Raw genomic sequence first — 21,969 nt, 5'->3', positions numbered from 1 at the left:
GCTCCAGCCGTAGATCACAGCCAATTTACTATCTCATTCAACCCCGTTCTTCCGCCTTCTCTCTGTAGTCTTTGATGCACTGACTAATCAAAAATCCATCAACCTTCGCTTTAAGTATACCCAATGGTCTGCCCTCTAGAGCCGCCTGCGGCAATGAATTCCACAGATTCACCACACTCGGGCTAAAGAAATTCCTCTCTTTCTCTATATTAAAGGGTCATCCTTGTGTTCTGAGTCTGTGCCCTCTGGTCCTAGACTCCCCCATTCTCCATGTCCACTCTCTCTAGGCCTTTCAATATTTGATAGATTTTGAGATACCCCTCATTCTTCTAAAGTAATAAGCACGGGCCCAGGGCCATCAAACACTCATATGTTTACCCTTTCACTCCCAGGATCATTTTCGTGAACCTCTGGAGCCTCTCCAAGCCAGCATATCCTTTCTTAGAGGCTCAAACCTGCTCATAGTACTCCTAATGTAGTCTAACCAATGCCTTATAATGTCAATGTCAACTACAGACCCCTGCTATTACCAGGGTTTAACCTGTGGTGACTGGTGAAATCGTGAATGGGTTGTATAATCTATCAATGAATGTTGAGCAATGCACAAAAAATGCTAGGGGAAGTCAGCAGGTTAGACAGCATATTGGGGTCTTGGGGTCCGAGTCCATAGGACGCTCAAAGCAGCTGCGCAGGTTGACTCTGTGGTTAAGAAGGCGTACGGTGTATTGGCCTTCATCAATTGTGGAATTGTATTTAGGAGCTGAGCAGTAATGTTATAGCTATATAGGGCCCTGGTCAGACCCCACTTGGAATACTGTGTTCAGTTTTGGTCGCCTCACTACAGGAAGGTTGTGGAAGCCATAGAAAGGGTGCAGAGGAGTTTTTCAAGGATGTTGTGTGGATTGGGGAGCATGCCTTATGAAAACAGGTTGAGTGAACTCGGCCTTTTCTCCTTAGAGCGACAGAGGATGAGAGGGGATCTGAAAGAGGTGTATAAGATGATGAGAGGCATTGATCATGTGGATAGTCAGAGGCTTTTTCCCAGGGCCGAAATGGTTGCCCCAAGAGGACACAGGTTTAAGGTGCTGGGGAGTAGATACAGAGGAGATGTCAGGGGTAAGTTCTTTACTCAGAGAGTGGTGACTGCGTAGAATGGGCTGCCAGCAAAGGTGATGGAGGCGGATACGATAGGATCTTTTAAGAAACTTTTAGATAAGTACATGGAGCTTAGTAAAATAGAGGGCTATGGGTAAGCCTAGTAATTTCTAAGGTAGGGACATGTTTGGCACAACTTTGTGGGCCGAAGGGCCTGTATTGTGCTGTAGGTTTTCTATGTTTCTATGTTTCATCTATGGAAGGGAATAAACAGTTGGCATTTCAGACCAGAGCACTTCAACAGGACTGGAAAAGAAGGAGCCAGAAGCTAGTATAAAAAAGTTGGGAGGGGAGGGAAAACTGGCGATAGATAAGACCATGTGAGGGGGAAGGTAGGTGGGTGGGCGAGGGTTTGATAAAGTGAGAAGCTGGGAGGTGATGGGTAGAAGAGGTAAAGGCCGAAGGAGGAATCTGATAGGAGAGGTGAGTTGACCATGGAGGAAGGGAAGGAGGAGGGGAACCAGAGGGAGGTGATGGGTAGGTGAGAGGGGAGCCAGAATGGGGAAAGGAAGAAGAGAGAAGGGGGAGGTAAGTTGAAATCGATGTTCATGTCATCAGGTTGAGGCTTCCTGGATGGAAATGAGAAGTTTCTCCTCCAACTCAAGTTTGGCTTCTTCTTGGCAGTAGAGGAAGCCATAGACCAACATGTTGGAATGGGAAGTAGAAATAGATGGGTGGCCACTGAACAGGGGTGCTTGGTGAAGTGGTCTCCCAATCTATGAGAGGCATCAGCAATATAAAAGAGGCACATGCAGAATTTCTAGTGTTTATCACCACTGGTTTGAGATGTCCTTCGTTTCAACAAGCAACATGGGGGGGGCGGTGGTTTGGGGAGGAAGAGATTTCAATCTCCCAGTGGTCAGGGACTTTCATGAGGAGCACAGATGTGGGAGAGCAGTGACTTACGCAGTCCAGTGGACTCCATGCGGGACGCGGTGTTGACGGTGTCTCCGAACAGGCAGTAACGAGGCATGGTCAGACCCACCACTCCGGCCACGCAGGGACCTGCAGCGAGAAGTGGCCATTCAGGGCAGTGTTCTGTGGCTTACCAGTGACATTTCGCCCCAACAAAGCAGTACTGCTTCCCACTCAGCAGTCCCCTCAGGCCCACTCCCCACCCATCCAGTCACATTTAGAGACACAAAGTACACTGCAGATGCTGTGGTCAAATCAACACGTACAAACAAGCTGGATGAACTCAGCAGGTTGGGCAGCGTCCGTTGAAATGATCAGTCAAAGTATGTTGCCCAACCTGCTGAGTTCATCCAGTTTGTTTGTCCATTTAGAGACTCGTACAGAAACAGGCTCTCTGGCCCATCGCATCCATGACCATCTGCACTCAACCCCCTTTTGCCCACAAGAGAACCATATCCCTCTGCTATTTAACTATCCGTCTCAGTGGCTGAATCTGCTTTCACCACCTCCTATGGCAGAGCTGTCCTCTCAGGTCCCTTTTAAACTACGTACTCTCACCTTAAACAAGACATCTTGTTTTGACTCATACATGCCTCTCTTAACTTTATCAACCCCATTCAGGTCACCCCTCAGACATAAATCCCAGAATTCCTTCAACTCTGATCTTGGGATGGTCCAGCCGGCATCCCAAATGCACAAGACCAGATGTCCCTTTGCTGTGCAGTCTGCTCACGCCCAAGGAATTATGTTGTCAAGTTCACCGAATACACGACAGTGCTGGGGAGGTGGAAGAGCTTGAGGCCTGGTGCCAGGTAAATAACCTCTTCCTCAATGTCAACGAGACAAAGGAGATGGTTATCGATTCCAGGAGAACTCACACCTCTTTACAGTGACAGCACAGCATGGAAACTGCAAGCAGTTTCAAACTCCCGGAAGTGCACATCCTACACGGTCGGGAGAAGTCAGCAACACCTCTATTTTCTGAGGACGCTGAAGAGAGCTGGATCTGGCTCATCGACAATCATTTCATTTTATAGTTATGGTGAACTACATATTCCTGTCTGGATACGCCCCCCCCCCCCCCACCTGCTGACTGCTCCTGTGCTCCTCCCACAGACCCCGGTATAAAGGCGATTGGGGCCTGAGCCTTGTCTCTCAGTCTTCAGGATGTAGTATGGTGGTCAATAGCTGCTTGTTCTTTCTTCCAGTCAATAAAAGCTGATATTTCACCTCACGTCTCAGAGAGTTATTGATGGTGCATCAGGTAGAAAGCATCCTAACAAGCCGGTATGGAAACTGCACTGTGGTGGGCAAGGCGGCCCCACAATGAGTAGTCAAAACTGCCCAACATGACATCAGCACCAGCCTACCTGCTGCCCTCAAGGACACAGACACAGAAAGGAGCTAGAAGGGGTCCAGTAACATTGTGAGGATCCTACCCACCCTGCTCATGGACTGTTTGTCCCATTTTCAACAGGGTGGAGGCTACATAGCATCCACGCAAGGACCACCAGACTCAAAACCAGTCACTTTCCTCAAGCAGTGAGGCTGATCAACCCCTCCACCCACTAACCCACTCTCCACCCCCCCCCCACCACCACTACTTTATCATTTCCTGTCAGTCACCCTACGTACACAGACTCTCCTGATCCTAGCATCACTTTATGGACTTACAATCAATTTATGTGTATTTATATTTATTGTGTTTTTTATTATTAATACTGTGTTCTTTATCCTTTGTTCTGCTGCATCGGAGTCAGAGTAACCATTCTTTCATTCTCTTTCACACTTGTGTACAGCAAATGATGTCAAGCAATGTTGAATCTTGAAGAATGTATGTAGGCGAGAGGGACGAGGGTTCTATCAACATCAGAGTGGTGGTTGGGAAGATGGGGCAGCCAGGGACCAAGGAGTTGGTTTAGGAGGGAGGAAGGGGGTACCTGAGTGCAGTCCGATCCGGATCCGCACGGGGACGTCTGGCATGTGCCTCATCTTGAACGTGCCGATGCTGCTGAGGATGTCCAGGGACATGTTGGAGATCTCAGCTGCATGCCTGTTCTCGTTACGCGTGGGCAGGCCAGATGCCACCATGTAGGCATCTCCTATTGTCTCCACCTGCAGAGTTGGGGTGGGGGGGGGGGGGGACATAATCAGAGAGAGAGATAGAGATATCACATTGTTGGAGGCCTTTCTGCCCATTTCAACCATACCGGCAGCCCCACAAAATCTCCTTTTGGCATTCCCCGTTTTGAGTTCTCTTGTTGTGTTGAAGTTCCTGGAGGACTGTAGACTCCTACAAAGCAAAGACTAGATAAATCCCGTGGCTAAGCACAGCAGGGAAACAGGTCATTTGGCTCACTTAATCTATACTGACTATCATCTACCCACTTACACTAATCCCATTTTATTTTCCCCTGAACTCTCCCCCCACCCCACCCACACGAGGGGTGACAATTTACAATCAACCTAAGAATCAACCCTACACTTCATTAGGATTTGGGAGGGGATGAGAAAGAGAGAACTGGAGCATCCAGGGAATCCCACTCAGTCACAGGGAGAAGGAGGAAACTACACATACACACAGAGGCAGAAATTGGGATTGAACCCTGGTCTCGGAGCTGGGGGCTACAGTTCTACCCACTGTGTTGCAGCTTTCTCTGCCATATGGACAGCATGATTGTGGGCAAAAGGCCATTCACCCCAAGTTTCTGCCTATCTAAGAAACCCTAGGACCCTCCTGACCCATAACTCACCCTCTCCATTCCTCTTTGGAAAGCCAGACAAACTCCATTAACACCACTCTCACTCTTACTCAGAACTTTGAATCTGTGTCCTCTGTTCTCTGAAGCACCCACTCTGAGCAAACCTCTACGTGCTCGCAGGTCAAGGTTTGCAATGTGTTTGCATTCAGTTTTAATGAGTGTAGTTTGAAATCTCAGCTATCAAGCACATCAAAATCTCCATGAAGGGTAACTAATAGAAGCAGACGGACTAAACCCAAGTCTGTCCTCTGACAGAACATTTCTTTCCTCAACCTGTGTCCAACCACCCCCCTCCATTTGAAGATTGGGAGATCATGGTCCCATAACCACCATTGTTCTTGTCAAATCTTTCTACAGAAGTGGTCTGCTATTGCCTTCTTCTGGGCAGTGTCTTTCCAAAACAGGTGACCCCAGCCATTATCAATACCCTTCACAGATTCCCTGCCTGGTGTCAGTGGTCACATAACCAGGACTTGTGATATGGACTGACTGCTCATATGACCATATCCAACAAGTGCTTCCGTGGCTTCATGTGACCCTGATCGGGGGTCTAAGCAGATGCTACACCTTGCCTAAGGGTGACCTGCAGGCTAGCAGAGGGAAGGTGCACCTCACACCTCCTTTGGTAGAGAGACATCCACCACCCATGTTTAAAGATTAGTCTTACAGTAATTTCTCCCTCATCCTTCTCTCTTTTCCATTCATCATTCTCCTTCCCACTCCTCTTTTTTCCACGGTCCACTCTCCTCTTCCATCAGATTCTTCAGGCCTTTACTTTTTCCACCTATTGCATCCCAGCTTCTCACTTCTACCCCCCTCCCATTATTTGTTCTCACCTGCCAGCTTGTACTCCTTCCCCTCCTCTCAACAAGGTGTTGCAGCATGGAGTTATTGTTGGCAAATGATACAAACACTGGGTTTCCAGATAGGCTTTCTTTAGCTAAAACCAAAAATTTATTGAAGACGTGCACAGTTTACAATAGACAATAGGTGCAGAAGTAGACCATTCGGCCCTTCAAGCCTGCACCAGTGTTCTGAGATCATGGCTGATCATCTACTATCAATACCCAGTGCAAAAGCCGATACAATAGCAACGTTTAACACAGAACGTGGAACAGTACAGGTTCCTTAAGGCTGTCAAAGCCGGGGGTTGTAGTGGGGATAAGCTCCCTCTAACTATTAAATGCTCCCAATGGCGTGCACCTCAAATAGTCTCTGACAAACAAGTCCAGCTCCTGCCTTCGCACATGACTTGGCTACTAAGCCCAGTGGAACCATTTCTACTGACAAGAGAAAGGGCAAAAGCATGATTTACTGGCACCTTAAAACCAGCCGCTTCGGGCAGATGGGGCTTCTCTGCCATGGTTGGCAGCTCACCTAGAAGGGAAACGCTGATCTTAAACCTCTGTTGCCTTGTAGCTATATGTTGGGAAGGCTTTGAGAGTAAACCCAGAGGGAAAAATCCACAGCTGGAGTCCCTGAGGCAGTCCTACGTTGACCTTAACGCTGACTGGTAACTTCTACGGCACTGCTAGTGCAAACTGTATCGGCCTCTGCTGCTCCTTTGGATTCATCAGATGAGCCTCCTACATGGGCAACAGTTTGCTCTCCATATCGTACTGCCCTAGCTTGCGTATCATGTAGACAGCTGGGACACGACATTCATGGTTGATCCCAACCAATGGCCTCAGTAGAAGAGTACAACAGAGCAGACCTTTTAACCCACAATCTTGTGCCAACCTTTTAATCTAACCCTTCCCTCCTACATAGCCCATCTATCATCTATACACCTGTCTCATCATCAGGTGCCATGCCCAGTTTGAGCTCTGACTGCCATGGCCCACACACTCCTGTTTTGGGTCAAATGGATCAATTCATAGGTATTCATTTCCAGTTCTCTGGCTGCTGTCTCCATCATCATTTGTCTTTGCCTTCCTTTTGCTTTCTTCCCTTCAATCTTTCCCATAATTACTGTGCATTCTATCTCCTCGTTCCTTATCACATGTCCAAAGAAGTTATTGCCTTTTCATGATCTTATACATTATTTCTCTTTTGTGCTTGCTCTATTCATGACATCCTCATTAGATATTCATTTCATCCATGATATTCTTTGCATTCTCCTCAAAAACCACATCTCTACTGCTTCAGTTCATTTCCTCATGTTACTAGATATTGTCCAATATTCTGAGCCATATAGCATAACTGGACAAACACAACATTTCAATACTCTGGGGAGGGTTATCATGCCTAGTTTAGTGTTGGTCAGTATATTCTTCATTCTCATAAAGGTGTCTTTTGCCATCCCTATTCTTCTTTTGATGTCCATGTTGCACCCGCCATCCGATGTCACCCAGCTTCCTAAGTAGCAAAAGTTCTGTACTTGTTTCATGTCTTCCCTGTTTATTCTCAGCCTGCAGATAGAATTCTCCTTCTTTTTGGATATCACCATATATTCTGTCTCTTTGCAACTGATAGTGCAAAAATGGGTTCAACAACTATATCAATAACTTTCTTCAACAACTATATAATTAAGTTTTGTAGTTCTTCCTCCGTACTTGCAATTAATGCATATCTGAAATTATTGATGTTTTCACTGCCAACTTTGATTCCCAAATGTCTCTTATTTTTTGTAGTATTGTTTCACTGTATACATTAAACAAATCAGGGGAGAAAACACACCCTTATCTAATGCCTCTCTTGATTTTTGTAAACTGATTCACTTCTGCATCTATTCTTACAGCGGCAGTTTATTTTCAGCACAGATTTCTGATTAGGCGGAGGTCTTTCGAATCTTGATCTTGAAATTCCCGTAATATTTCAAATAACTTATTGTGCTTCCCTTCATCAAATGCTTTTGTGTAGTCGATAAAACAAACAAACAAATCTTTTTGCAATTGAATAACTTGTTCTGATAGTATCCTTATCAATATTGCGTTTCTTGTACCTTTGTCTTTCACAAAACCACATTGTTCTTTACCTATTTCAGCTTGTATCTTACCTTTAGTTCTTGTCATCAAAATTCTTAGAAGTATCTTGGTGATAAGACTCATTAAGCTTATGGTCCTATGTAATTCACATTCTATTGCTCCAGGTTTCTTAGGAAGAGTGATAAATACTGATTTTGTTAATCTCTTCTGGTATTATTCCAGTCTCATAAATGTCATTGATTAAATCAGTAACTTTTTCAATTCCATAATCTTCAAGGGCGATAATTTGTTCTATTACTAATTCATCAGGATCTGCTGCCTTTCCTTTCTTCGTCTTATTTACTGCATTACGAACTTCAGATTTTAAAATACTTGGACCTTCAATGTTCTTCTTAAGTTCTGGTTTTTTGCCTCGATTGTCTCCAAACAATTCCTGAATATACTCAGTCCACCTGTTCATAATCTTACTTTTTTCCATGATAATGGTACCATCCTTTGCTTTCAAACATCCGCCAGAGGAACAGAGGAGCTTTTTACCAGTGATATTCTGGATTTGTTGATGTAATCTTTTTGGATCAGTAATAGGGATTCTTTCTAGTTGCTCACATTCCTGGTTTAACCATTCTTCTTTGGCTTTTTGACATAAGCTTTTAACTTTTTTATCTAAGGACTTATATTCTTTAGGATTTCCTTTTTTCTGTCTCCTTTCTTCCATTAGATTTTTGATTTCATCTGTCATCCATTTATTCTTCGTGCTTTTTTTTCTTTTTGAGGAATCACTGTCTTTGCTGATTCTACCAAGGCATCCTTCAGAGAGTTAAACTTCATTTCTACATGATTGCTATCATCTTCAACAGATTCTATTTCTAGACTTTGAAATCTATTCCTCACTTCAATTGTAAATTTCTGTCTTAAGTTTTCTTCTTTAATTAATTGTGAGTAGTCAAGGGATTGTTCAGGTTTTTGCTTCTTTAGTTTAAGTTTTACTTTTACATGACATATAACTGGGTTATGGTCACTATTACACTCTGCACCTGAATATGTTTTGCATTGAGTCATTGAGTTTCTAAATCTTTGGTTTACAGTAATAAAGTCAATTTGATTTCTGGTGTTATCACCTGGACTTTTCCAGGTCCACAAGCGTCTTGGATGGTTTTTAAAGTAGGTATTCATAATGACCTGATTATTCATCTTGCCCCATTCTATCCATTTCTCACCTCTTTCATTTCTTTCCCCAGTCCAAATTTTCATAAGGTATTTCCATCAGCACCTTGTCCTACTTCAGCATTTAGATCTCCCATGACAATAACAATATCCTGAGATTTGCATCCATTCTTTGCCTGTTCAAGCTCTTCATAGAATTTATCTATATCCTCATTTGTTCCATCTGTTGTTGGTGCATATACATATATAATTGCAAAATCAAGTGATTGTCCTCTGAATCTAACAAGGAGCACTCTTTCTGATATTGCCCAATGCCCTAAAACACTTTTTGCCATGTTTTCATCCATAAGAAGTCCTACTCCGTTAGTATGGGATGTAGTACAAGAATAAATTAGTGTTTTATTTCTATTCTGACATGTTCACCTATCTAAGAGTTACTTAAATCTCCCTAATGTATCTGCCTCTACCACCACTCCCAACAGCACATTCCACACACCCTCCACTCTGCACAAAAAATACCTCTGATATCACCCTTATACTTCCCTCCAATCACCATAAAATTATGCCCCACCCTTCACATTAGCCATTTTCACCCTGGGAAAAAGTCTCTGGCTCTCCACTTGTACACTGTTAACCAACCTGAATCAGGTTTAATATTGCCAGTATATGTTGTGAAATTTGTTAACTTTACGGCAGCAGTGTTTATCAATACATGACATAAATATAGAGGAAAAAACTGAGTTACATTAAATATATATTGATTAAATTGTTAAAATAAGTAGTGCAAAAATAGAAATAAAAAAAATAGTGAGGTAGTGATCATGGGTTCAATGACCATTCAGAAATCGGATGGCAGAGGGGAAGAAGCTGTTCCTGAATCACTGAGCGTGTGCCTTCAGGCTTCTGTACCTCCTTCCTGATGGTAACAATGAAGAAAAGGGATGTCCTGGAAGGCAGGGATCCTTAATGATGGACACCATCTTCCTAAGGCACTGTTCATTGAAGATGTCTTGTATACCATGATGGAGCTGACTACTTTTACAATTTTTTGCAACTTACTTCGATCTTGTACAGTAGCCCCACACCCCCCCACCTGACAGTGATGCAGCCAGTCAGAATGCTCACCACAGTACATCTGTATAAGTTTGAGTGTTTTAGGTGACAAACCAAATCTCCTCAAAGTCCTAATGAAATATGGTCACTGTCTTGCCTTGTTTATAGCTGCATCTGGGTTAGGTACTCAGGTACACACAGGAACTTGAAACTGCTCATTCTCTCCACTTCTGATCCCTCTATGAGGATTGGTTTGTGTTCCCTTGTCTTACCCTTCCTGATGTCCACACTCAACTCTGCAGTGTTGCTGATGCACCATCAATAACTCTCGGAGACGTGAGGTGAGATATAGGCTTTTATTGGCTGGAAGAAAGAATAAGCAGCAAGTGACCACCACACAACATCCTGGAGACTGAGGAAGGGGCAGTGCCTCCAATCGCCTTTATACCGGGGTCTGTGGGAGGAGCCACAGGAGCAGTCAGCGGGGGGGGGGGGGGGTGGGTGGCGTGTCCAGACAGGTATATGTAGTTCACCACAGTTGCAAGCAAGGTTGTTGCTATGACAACACTCAACTAACTGGTAGATCTCGTTCCTGTATGTCCTTTCATCTCCATCTGAAATTCTGCCAACAATGGTTGTATCATCAGCGAGTTTATAGGTGCTGTTTGAGCTATGCCTGGCCACACAGTCATGGGTGTAGAGAGTAGAGCTTTGGCCAAGTACACATCCCTGTAGTTAATTGTCAGTGAGGTAGAGATGTTATTTTCAATTCACACAGATTGTTGTCCTCACGTTAGGAAGTTGAGGATTCAGTTGCAGAGGGAGGTACGGAGTCCCATGTTCTGGAGCTTTTCGATCAGGACTGTAGGAGTGATGGTGTTAAATGCTGAGTGTTGTCAATAAACTGTATCCTGACATGGGTATTTGTAATGACCAGGTGATCCAAGGCTGTGTGGAGAGCCATTGAGATCGTGTCTGCCGTAGACACTGTGGCAATAGACAAATTGCGGTGGGTCCAGGCCCTTACTGAGACAGGTGTAGATACTACCCATGACCAACCTCTCAAAGCATTTCATCACTGTTGATGTGAGTGTTACTGGATGACAGTCGTTAAGGCAGCTCACTCTGCTCCTCTTGGGTACTGGTAGAACTGCTGTTCTTTGAAGCAGATGGGAACATCCGACTGTAGCAACAAGAGGTTGAAAATATTTTTGAATACCCCCACCAGCTGGCTGGCACAGGTACTCCTTCAGGCCCTGCTGCCTTGTGAGGGTTCATCCTCTTAAAAGACAGTCTGATGTTGGCCCCCAAGACAGACATCACAGGGTCATTGGATGCTGCAGGGATCCACATAGCTGTGGTTTTATTCTCCCTTTCAAAGCAAGTATAAAAGGCATTGAGCTTGTGTGGTAGTGAAAAATCACTGCCATTCATGTTGTTGGGTTTTGCTTTGTAGGGAGTAATATCCTGCAGACCCTGCCAGAGTTGATATAAGCATCCAATGTTGTCTCCAACCTCTCCCGGAATTGTCTTTTAACTGCTCATCCTCCTTTGCCCTAGTTTGCTCAATCTTTCCTCATAAGACTCATTCTTTAACCCAGGCAGCATCCTGGTAACTCTCTGTTGAGAAGCATTTAGACAGCTAATGAGCAAGCTGGGAATGAAAGGATAGAGAACATGTGAGGTTTAGTGACTGGCACATAGTGTGTGTGCTGAAAGTCCTTTTCCTGTACTGTAATGTTTTGTGTTCAGGCTGTACTTTTGCAGAGAGAAACTGAGTTATTGTTCCTCAGCCTTACATGATTCCATCAGCTAAGGGAACAAAATATTATCCCACCCAAATCCAAGTCTCTGCGGACCCTTCCCTGTTGAGAAGTGGTTACCTTGTAGACATCATGAGAGCCAATGATGGCATCGAACAGAGTGTACAGATCGTTCAGCAGGTCTACGACCTCAATGGGATCACTCATGGCAGAGATGGTGGTGAAGCCAACGATGTCGCTGAAGTAGATAGTGACCTGTTCAAAGTGTTCTGGCTCCACAGGGTCTCCTGTCTTCAATGCCTGGGCCACAGAGCTGGAGGGTGGGGGTGGGAGAGAGAAGAACCAGCCATCAGCATTGGTGCACAACAGTCCCATCATGGTATGGACGGCAAGGTAGTGTATAGGCACCGCAGTAGAATAGCAGTTGGAGTAATGCTCTACAGTGACAATGACCGGGGTTCAATTCCCACCTATAAGGAGCGTGTACGTTCTCCTCATGATGGCTTGGATTTCCCCTGGGTGCTCCGGATCCCTCCCATATTCCGAAGATGTATGGGTTAGGGTTAGTAAGCTGTAGGCATACTTTGTTGGTGATGGAAGCATGACAACACTTGCGGGGACTGTGTCATTGGCACAAAACAGTGCATTTCACCACGTGTTTTGATGTTTCAATGTAAATGTGACAAATAAAGCTAATCTCGGCCCCAGCTCAAAAGAATGTGGATGAGGGTGGCTAGAGGCTGACATGTCCACTGGCTGTTTGGTGTAACTGAGACCAAAGCAAAGGAGGGGCGATGGGTCGGATGGAACTGGGTAAATGAAGTTTGACTTTGCAAGATCTAACCAAGGAACAGGAAACAGCCATTTTGCCTCCCCATTCAAATGGATCATGGCAGATCTCATGTTGGCTCTATCTTCCTGTGGGTTTTCCACTGTACAAATTTCCCCATATCATCTTCCAAAGACTCACTGAGTCAACCCCCAAAGCCCCTCAGGGCAAACAGTTCACAAGAATCTCTGACAGCAGAGATTAGTGCTTATGGTACCCTTGCCCTGGGGAATGATGCAGGCGATCACAGTCTCTCCCTGACCATGATTGCTCTTGGCAAACCTTTCCAAGAAGTAATTGATTTGCCATTGCTGCCTTCTGAGCAGTGTCTTTACAAGACGGGTGACCCCAGCCATTATCAATACACTTAAGAGATTGTCTGCCTGGTGTCAGTGGTCACATAACCAGGACTTGTGATCTGCACCGGCTGCTCATACGACCATCCACCACCTGCTCCCAGGGCTTCATGTGACCCTGATCAGTGGGTGGGGGAATCTAAGCAGGTGCTACACCTTGCCCAAGGGTGACCTGCAGGCTAGTGGAGGGAAGGAGTGCCTTACACCTCATTTGGTAGAGACACATCTCCACTCTACAACCCAATGGTGTCCCTACCCTGGGGGAAAAAGATACTGACCATCTGTCCTATCTATGCTCTTCAATCTTATACGGGTCACCCTTGTTCTGATCCTGGTTTCAGATTCCTTTAAGAAGAGAAAATTAATTTATTGGCTCATTACTGTCCATTGTGCTAAGGTCCTGTGAAAGCTTGGCATGGGATGATCTGATGAACATTGTGGACAGAGCTGCCAGCCACGAAGTGAGGTTCCAACACCAGGAGAGGGCCCGCTGGCTCAGAGACCCATCAGAATTTCAATATTATTGTTGCTTGTGTTGCTCTGCTGAACATCGTAAGCTTGTTGTGTTGGCACCAGAATGTTAACGCCAACAATGCATTTCACTGAATGTTTCAAAGCATGTGACCAATAACCGAATCTGAATCAATCTGATATTGATCATTGTCACATGTTCCGACATACAGCGAGAAGCTTTTCACCAAACCAGCAGAGGGGTCAGCCCTGAAGCATACCGCCAACACTACGAGAGGGTCAGAGGGCTTTGCCTGCTGGCTCAGAGGCCCATCAGGAACCTCAGGTACCAAAGGGGCTGAGGAGCTCACTGTGGAGGGTCAGTGAGGACACCAGGGGAGGACAAAGACTCACGCTGGCAACATCTGCGTCAGGAGCCTGTCGGTCTTCTGCTTCTCGATCTCAAGCTCCTCGGTCCGCTCGCGGATCAGGTCCTCCAGGTTGCTGGAATATTGCTCCAGCATCCGGAGCATGGAGTCGATGATGTTGGTCTTCTTACCCTTGTTGATGTTCTTGAACTGTGGGGAGAGAAGGGCAAAAATGGGAAGAAGGGGAGAGAGGAGGGAGGGGAGTGAAGCAAGTGGGGGGGGCAAAGCCAGAGGGCGCGAAGAGAGAGGGCAGAGGGGGTGGGGAGTGAGAGGGGGTGGGGGTTAGGAGGGGGAGGGTAGGAGAGTGGGGTATGGGGATTTGAGGGGGTAGGAGAGGGTGTGTATTTGGGGGTGGTAGGAGAGGGTGGTAGAGAGGGGGTAGGAGAGGTGGGGTAGGAGAGGTGAGGTAGGAGCGGTGAAGTAGGAGAGGTGGGGTAGGAGAGAAGGGGGAAAGGGAGAGACACACACAGATACTCAAGGAGAGAGAGAAAGAGGGAAAGAGAGAGAAAGAGAAACAGGAAAATGATGGGGGAGTGAGACTGGTGGGATCATTGTCCAAAAGGGCCAAATGCCCTCCTTCAGTCACATTATAAAGTAACAGAGGCAAGTAAGGTGACATGGTCCTCAGGACTGATCTCCTACCTCCGCTCTACATCCCTCGATCAGTTTATCATCCAAAAGTGAAGTGTACAGCACAGGAAAAGGTCCATCAGTCCATCATCTCCACCTTGAACACTATGCCAAATCAAACTAAACCTCCTCTGTCTGTAAACGGTTCATATTCCTCATTCTCTGCACATTCATACACCCTCATAACCCACCGTCGTATCTGGCAGCCCATTCCAGGCAGCTAGCTTTCCCAATGTAAAAAAAATGCCCTTCACATCTCCTTTAATCTTTCCCCTTCTCGCCTTACGTACATACCCTTTGGTATTTGTCATTTCTACTGAAAAAGATACTGACCATCTTCCTATCTCTGCCTCTTACCCCGCTGATGTATAGGGCAACGATGAAGGTCCTCCATTGCTATCAGTGTTCAGGGCTTCCTTCACTGTGTCAGTAACTTTCTCTCAGTTTTCACTACTGTCAGTCATGCAGGTCCTTACAGACTTAGGAATTCTGTTGCACACGGCCACAGGGTTCTTCATAGCTGTTTCCATACAGTCAGGGTTGTTCACCCTGAGCTGAATTCTGAACCTGGAGGACCAGTGATCCACTCTTGGTCGGGCCTTTACCCTTTGACATGTTTGGCATGGGTGACCCTACCAAGAGCCAAAGCATAAAGCCCTGACTTCAGCCAACGCAGCTCTCCAGGTCATTGAGGCACGCAAGCCTCCAACCCTGCGATAAGGTTGTGGTCCTCTTGGAGGGTCTCTTAAAACTTTAATCAGAATTTCTTCAGCTTACAAAACCCCAGAGAAAATAAACCAGTTTATCCAAACTCTTCTTATAACTCATGCCCTCTACTCCCGTCAGCATCCTGATGAACCTCTTTTTTCATCCTATCAAAAACCTGTGTTCTTTCTGTAATTGGGTGGCAGGAATTGCTCATAAAACTCCAACTACAACATGATTTCCTGCCTCATACTCAATGCCTCGACCAATTAAGGGAATATATGCCTTCTTTGCCATGTAGCTCAGTGTCTGAACCTCCTCCATTGTTTAAAGAAGTTATATCAGGTTAATCTGGTGTCCACGGACCCTTTGCGCTATGGTATTGGTCTGTGACATAAAAAAGTTTGGAAACCACTGATTTAAAAAGATGATTTCCATCAAAGCAAGAGGTAGTAATTTCAAACCAAAATGCACAGAAATTCAGTTCCTCAAGTGGCTGGAGAATTATGGTCCTTACTGATTTTTTATAGATGCACCACAAAATGCATCCTGTCTGGATGCACCATGGTTTGGTATGGAAACTGCTCTGCATGTGAGCAAACTTCCCTTCCATGACCTCTGCACACACTCCATGCTACCTTGGTCAAGATGCCAGCAGAATCAAAGCCCCTACCCACCTCGGACATTCTCTCTTTTCCCCTCTCCCATCAGGCAGAGGGTACAAAAGCCTAAGATCATGTACCACCAGGCTCGAGAACAACTTCTACCCTGCTGTTATCAGACTATTGAACAGCCTCCTAATGTAATAAAATGGACTCTTGACCTCACAATTTACCTTGTCTCTAATGTCTACCTGCACTGCACTTTCTCAGTAACTGCTACACTTAATTCTGCACTTTTATTGTTTTAACTTGTTCTTCCTCAATGCACTGAGACACAGGATCAAAGTTAGGCCAGTTGGTTCATTGAGTCTGCTTACGTTTCATCATGGTTGATTCATTAGTCCTCTGAACCCCATTCTCCTACCTTCTCCTCATAATCTTTTACGCCTTTACTAATACAAACCAATCTCTGCTTTAAATACTGTACACTCCATAACTTGCCTCCACAGCAGCCTGTCACAATGAATCCCACAGATTCAGCGCACTCTGGTTAAAGAAATTCCTCCTCACCCCTATTCTAATGGGGTGTCCTTGTATTCTGAGGCTGTGCCCTCTGGTCCTAGACTCCTGCACTATTACAGCAGGACATTGATAGGATGCAAAACTGGGCTGAGAAGTGGCAGATGGAGTTCAACCCAGATAAGTGTGAAGTGGCTCAGTTTGGTAGGTCAATTATGATGGCAGAATATAGTATTAATGGCAAGACCCTTGGCAGTGTGGAGGATCAGAGGGATCTTGGGGTCCGAGTCCATAGGATACTCAAAGCTGCTGCACAGGTTGACTGGCATTTGGTGTATTGGCCTTCATCAATCGGGGGATTGAGCTTAGGAGCTGAGAGGTAATGTTACAGCTCTATAGGACCCTGGTCAGACCCCACTTGGAGTACTGTGTTCAGTTCTGGCACCTCACTATAGGGAGGATGTGGAAACCATAGAAAGGATATAGAGGAATCTTACAAGGATGTTGCCTGGATTGGGGAGCATGCCTTATGAGAATACGTTGAGTGAACTCGGCCTGTTCTCCTTGGAGCGACGTAGGATGAGAGGTGACCTGATAGAGGCGTACAAGATCATGAGAGGCATTGATCGTGTGGGTAGTCAGTGGCTTTTTCCCAGGGCTGAAATGGCTGGCATGAGAGGGCATAGTTTTAAGGTGCTTGCAAGTAGGTACAGAGGAGATGTCAGGGGTAAGTTTTTTTTAAAATGCAGAAAGTGGTGAGGACACAGAACGGGCTGCCGGTGATGGTGGCGGATGCAGATATGATGTCTTTTAAGAGGGTCCTGGATAGGTACATGGAGCTCAGAAAAACTGAGGACTATGGGTAACCTGAGATAATTTTTAAAGTACATGTTTGGCACAGCATTGTGGGCTGAAGGGCCTGTCTTGTGTTGTAGGTTTTCTATGTTTCTATAAGAAACATCCTCTCCACATCCTCTCCATTTAAACCTTTCAGTATTGGATAGGTTTCAGTGAGATTCACCCTTTATTCTTCTGAACTCTGGTGAGTATGGGCCTAGAGCCAACGAGTACCCTCACATGTTAACCCTTTAACCCCCAGGATCATTAATCTGATCTGTACGTATAGTATGTAAGACTGTATCTAGATATATATGACCATAATAAACCAATACCGTCCGGATTTCTTCTCACAGAGGGTGGTGAACCTCTAGAATTTTGGTGGTGAAGGATGGATCATAAGTACTTAAAGGCAGGTAATTGTTTGGAAAATTGCAGACACATGAGGCTGGATATGAGGAGACTGGATGGGATGTGTAGTCAGAATCTCTCTGGGAGAGATGGGGAGATTTGAACGAGAGGACACAAGTTCAAGGTGAGAGGCGAGAGTGATCTGAGGGGCATATATTCTTCAGTGACAGAGGGTGTGGAAGTTCAGTTACTGAAAACCTATTTGTTATGGGAATCAAGATCAAATTTACTGCTGTCTTTAGAGTCCGTATAAATAAACCCACAAAGTGTTGGAGGACCTCAGCAGGTCAGGCAGCATCTGTGGAGGGAAATAGGCAGTTAACATAGAACACAGAAATCAACAGCACATTCCAGGCCCTTCGGCCCACAATGTTGTGCTGACCATGTAATTTACTCTAGAAACTGCCTAAAATTTCCCTACCAAAAGCCCTCTATTTTTCTAAGCTCCATGCATCTATCCAAGAGACTCTTAAAAGACCTTATTATATCTGTCTCTCCCACCATCGCTGGCAGTACATTCCACACACCCACCACTCTCTGTGTAAAAAACGTATATCTGACATCTTCTCTGTACCTACTTCCAAGCACCTTAAAACTATGCCTCTTCTTGTTAGCCATTTCAGCCCGGGGAACAAGCCTCTGGATCACATGATCAATGCCACTCAGCATCTTATACACCTCTATCAAGTCACTCCTCATCCTCTGCTGTTCCAAGGAGAAAAGACCAAGTTCACTCAATCTATTCTCATAACGTATGCCCTCTAATCCAGGCCACGTCCTTGTAAATCTCCTCTGCACTCTCTCTATAGCATCCATATCCTTCCTGCAATGAGGTGACCAGAACTGAACACAGTTCTCCAAGTGGGGTCTGACCAAGGTCTTATACAGCTGTAATGTTACCTCACGGCTCTTGAACTCAATCCCACGGTTGATGAAGGTCAACACAACATAAGCCTTCTTAACAACACTGTCAACTTATGCAGCAGCTTTGAGTGTCCTACAGACATGTACCCCAAGATTTTGCTGATCTTCCACACTACCAAGAGTCTTACAATTAATATTATATTATGTTTTCAAATTTGACCTACCAAGATGAATCACTTCACACTTATCTGGGTTGAACTCCATCTACCACTTCTCAGCCCAGTTCTGCATCCTATCGATATCACACATAACCTCTGACAACCCTCCAGACTATTCACAACATCCCTACTTTTGTGTCATCAGCTTTTGTGACATTTTAGGTCGAAACCTTTTATCTGGACTGGATTCCGGATTTAAAGGCCTTGGCCTGAAATGGCAACTTTCCACTTCCTTCCACAGATGCTGCCTGACCTGCTGAGTCCGTCCACCTCCTTTGTGTGTGTTGTTTCAGATTTCCAGTGTCTGCAGTTTCATGTGTATAGACATAATCACCAGGGGTGGTGGTAGAGGCAAATACAACTACGCAAACAGTGAAATTTCCTGGTAGACAGCCACTTTATTTCCTATCACCATTCCCATTCTGACATGTCAGTCCATGGCTTACTCTTCTGCCATGATGAGGCCACTCTCTGGTTGGAGGATGAACACCTAATTTTCTGTCTAGGTAGCCTCCAACCTGATGGCATGAAGGTCGATTTCCCCTTCTGGTAATCCATTCCCCCTCAACCCAGCTTCTATTCCTCACTGTAGCCTCTTACCTCCTCTCCTCACCTGCCTATCAACCCCCCCCCCCCGTGTCCTTCTCTTTCTCCTATGCTCCACTCTCCTCTCCTATCAAAATCCTTTCTCTTCAGCCCTTCCCCTATCACCTTCCAGCTTCTAACTCCATCCCTCCACCCACTCAACTGGCTTCACTTATCATCTTCTAGGTTGTCCTCTTCCCACACTCCCCCTCCCCACTTTCTAATTCTGATATCTTCCCCCTTCCTTTCCAGTCCCGATGAAGGGTCTTGACCTGAAATGTGGACTGTTTATTATAGATGTGGCCTGACCTGCTGAGTTCCTCCAGCATTTTGGAACAAAGTTGCATTTTGTTCCAACTTTCCAGCATCTGCAGAATTTCTTGTGTTCACATTTATAAGGCATTTGAAATGGTGCTTCGATAGGAGAGGTGGAGAGAGACATGGGTCAAATGGGATTAGAGTCGATATGCACACTCTCAGCCTTGAGGTGGACTGAGGGGCCGGATTCTGTGCTGCACCATTCTATGACTCTGAGGGATAGATCTAATGATGTGCTCCCAGAGGAAGACAAGGATTAAGGGTGGAGCAGGAGGACAAAGACCCTGTCCTGGTCGACACTTGCAGGACGCGCCCAGCAGAATGAGAAATTTCATTGTATGTTTTGAAATGAATCTGAATCTGACCTGGTTAAAGATTTGCTCGAAGGTCGGTCTCCTGTCTGGCTGCTCGCTCCAGCACTGCCTCATGATCTGGATGCACTCCACAGGGGCCTGATCCACCGAGACGGAGGGCCGACACAGAGGGGGAGGCTTCTGCACCTTCTTCACGATGTCTGCAACAAGATGGAAATCAATCGCTGGGGGATGCTGGCACCCTGATTCCAGGGCAAATCCTCCTTTGTCAGAGGAAGTACTGTGTGGTGTGGTTCGGGAAACATTTGCACAGCAAAAGCATCATCACTGTGCAGATTCTTAAAGGAAGTGTTGCAGCATTTATTCCAAATCCATTTCTGCCGATCGATATAGAACAGATAGCAGCCAAATTCCAGCAAGTATTTGGTGTGCCAAGTGTTACGGAAATGGAAATAATTGATTTGCAAAATGACATCGAGCTTAAAGCAAGATGAACAGATGGTGACTTTTGGGGGCTTGTCAGCGGGGAGAAGTTTCCTCATCTCACCTATCTGCATTAAAAGTCAGTGCCTACTCCGGGTCAACTTATCTGTGTGAAATTGCATTTTCACAGATGAAAATTATTAAATCTAAGTATTGTAGCTGTCTTACTGACAGACACCTCACAGACTGTCTCAGACTGGCTGTCTGTAGTTATGAGCCAAATTTCAGGGAACCGGCAGAAAGTATTCAGCCCCAGTCATCACACTGAGTGCAACAGTCAATTTTCATTCATTTATTTTTCATGTTGAAAAAAATAAAATAATGAAACTTACAATTAAAGGTGTGAAGTATTGTTATATTCTTAAAGAAAGACAACTCTGGCCTGTTTGATATGATAGTTACTATGTTTCCTTGTTTGATTTATTTTGAAAGTTTGACAAAAGTATTTTGTGTAATTCAAATAAAATTAGCACACATAAAAGGCTTCAAGTTGGAAGTACAATCTGAGCTGTTTTTTAAACGATTTAGTCAGTAGTGTACTTCAGTGGTCCCCAATCACTGGGCCACAAGGAAATGATATGATTTGTCAATATGAAACTATATGAGTCAGCTGCACCTTTCCTAATTTCTTGTCACGCCCACTTTTGAACCTGAACCCACACGAGGTCATCAGTCGCCGAAACGCAGTGATGCCCTCGCGCCAGGGATCACTGGATTGCCTCGCGTGGTCGGTGGGAAGTACCGTTGCTGCTGGCCTGGAAGCCGGTGCTAAAATATTCGCAGACGACCTAATTTGGGCTCTGGGTTTCATCAGTAGCAGAGCAGCTACCTCGCTGCGATGGACTGAAGACATCCCTCCAGCCAAACTTTTGTCGGCCGATAGATCCTACAAGGGGAGATGGGCATGCATCCTTGTGGTGAACTACATATACCTGTCTGGACACGCCCCCTGCTGACTGCTCCTGTGGCTCCTCCCACAGACCCTGGTATAAAGGCGTTTAGAGGCACTGCTCCTCCCTCAGTCTCCAGGATGTTGTGTGGTGGTCACTTGCTGCTTGTGCTTTCTTCCAGCCAATAAAAGCCTACCTTAACCCACGTCTCAGAGTTATTGATGGTGCATCAATCCTGTCACACTCCTCGTTTGGTTGGCAGCGGGCGGGTGGGAGGCTGTCTAATGAGGCAATGAAGCCCTCAAAACTGCTTCTGTACCTTGAATCCATGCACCCTGCACTTAAAGACAAATTGGTCGACTTTTTTGAATGGAAAAAATGTGAGCAAGCAGGACAGAAGCAAGTGCTGAAAGCCACGTAAACTAAATTGAGGAATAAATTGGACATAAGGAACCTGCTTCAAGGTTTGCTGTATTCCGGTCATGTTAAACACCACCCCCTCTCCCCCCCCCCCCCCCGCCCCGGTCAGCCGGTCCGCAAGAATATTGTCAATATTAAATGGGTCCGTGGTGCAAAAAAAAGGGTGGTGTCCCCTGGTGTTTCTACTTCCAGGTTGTGGGGTTTTACTTCCGGTCCTCTCTGCTGCTGTGCGCATGCGCATAACTTATCAATTTTAATAGGTCGATCTCGCCTTTCACTACAGCCGAGGTAGGGGATTTTGGGCTTAAAAAGGTTGGTGACCACTATTCTAAACAAAGACTGACAAACAATCAATCTACAAAAGAAGACAT

General features: G+C 45.5%; 1 protein-coding gene across 1 annotated transcript in view; it reads right to left on the bottom strand.

Annotated features, from left to right (window-relative positions):
* LOC132396998 (retinal guanylyl cyclase 2-like) overlaps positions 1-21,969 on the bottom strand; it is a 76,480-nt gene that overhangs the window by 13,766 nt on the left and 40,745 nt on the right. Inside the window, exons 12-16 of the mRNA XM_059975193.1 lie at positions 19,857-20,005; positions 13,789-13,952; positions 11,860-12,052; positions 4,011-4,185; positions 2,062-2,160 (exon numbers count right to left, since the gene is read on the bottom strand). Coding sequence (XP_059831176.1) covers positions 2,062-2,160; positions 4,011-4,185; positions 11,860-12,052; positions 13,789-13,952; positions 19,857-20,005 — 780 coding nt within the window. The remainder of the gene's footprint in view (positions 1-2,061; positions 2,161-4,010; positions 4,186-11,859; positions 12,053-13,788; positions 13,953-19,856; positions 20,006-21,969) is intronic.

Source organism: Hypanus sabinus, chromosome 7, assembly GCF_030144855.1.
Source record: "Hypanus sabinus isolate sHypSab1 chromosome 7, sHypSab1.hap1, whole genome shotgun sequence".
In the NCBI taxonomy this organism is placed as follows: domain Eukaryota; kingdom Metazoa; phylum Chordata; class Chondrichthyes; order Myliobatiformes; family Dasyatidae; genus Hypanus; species Hypanus sabinus.
The sequence above is the reverse complement of the archived record's forward strand: the minus strand, read 5'-3'. Positions and strand labels throughout refer to the sequence as shown.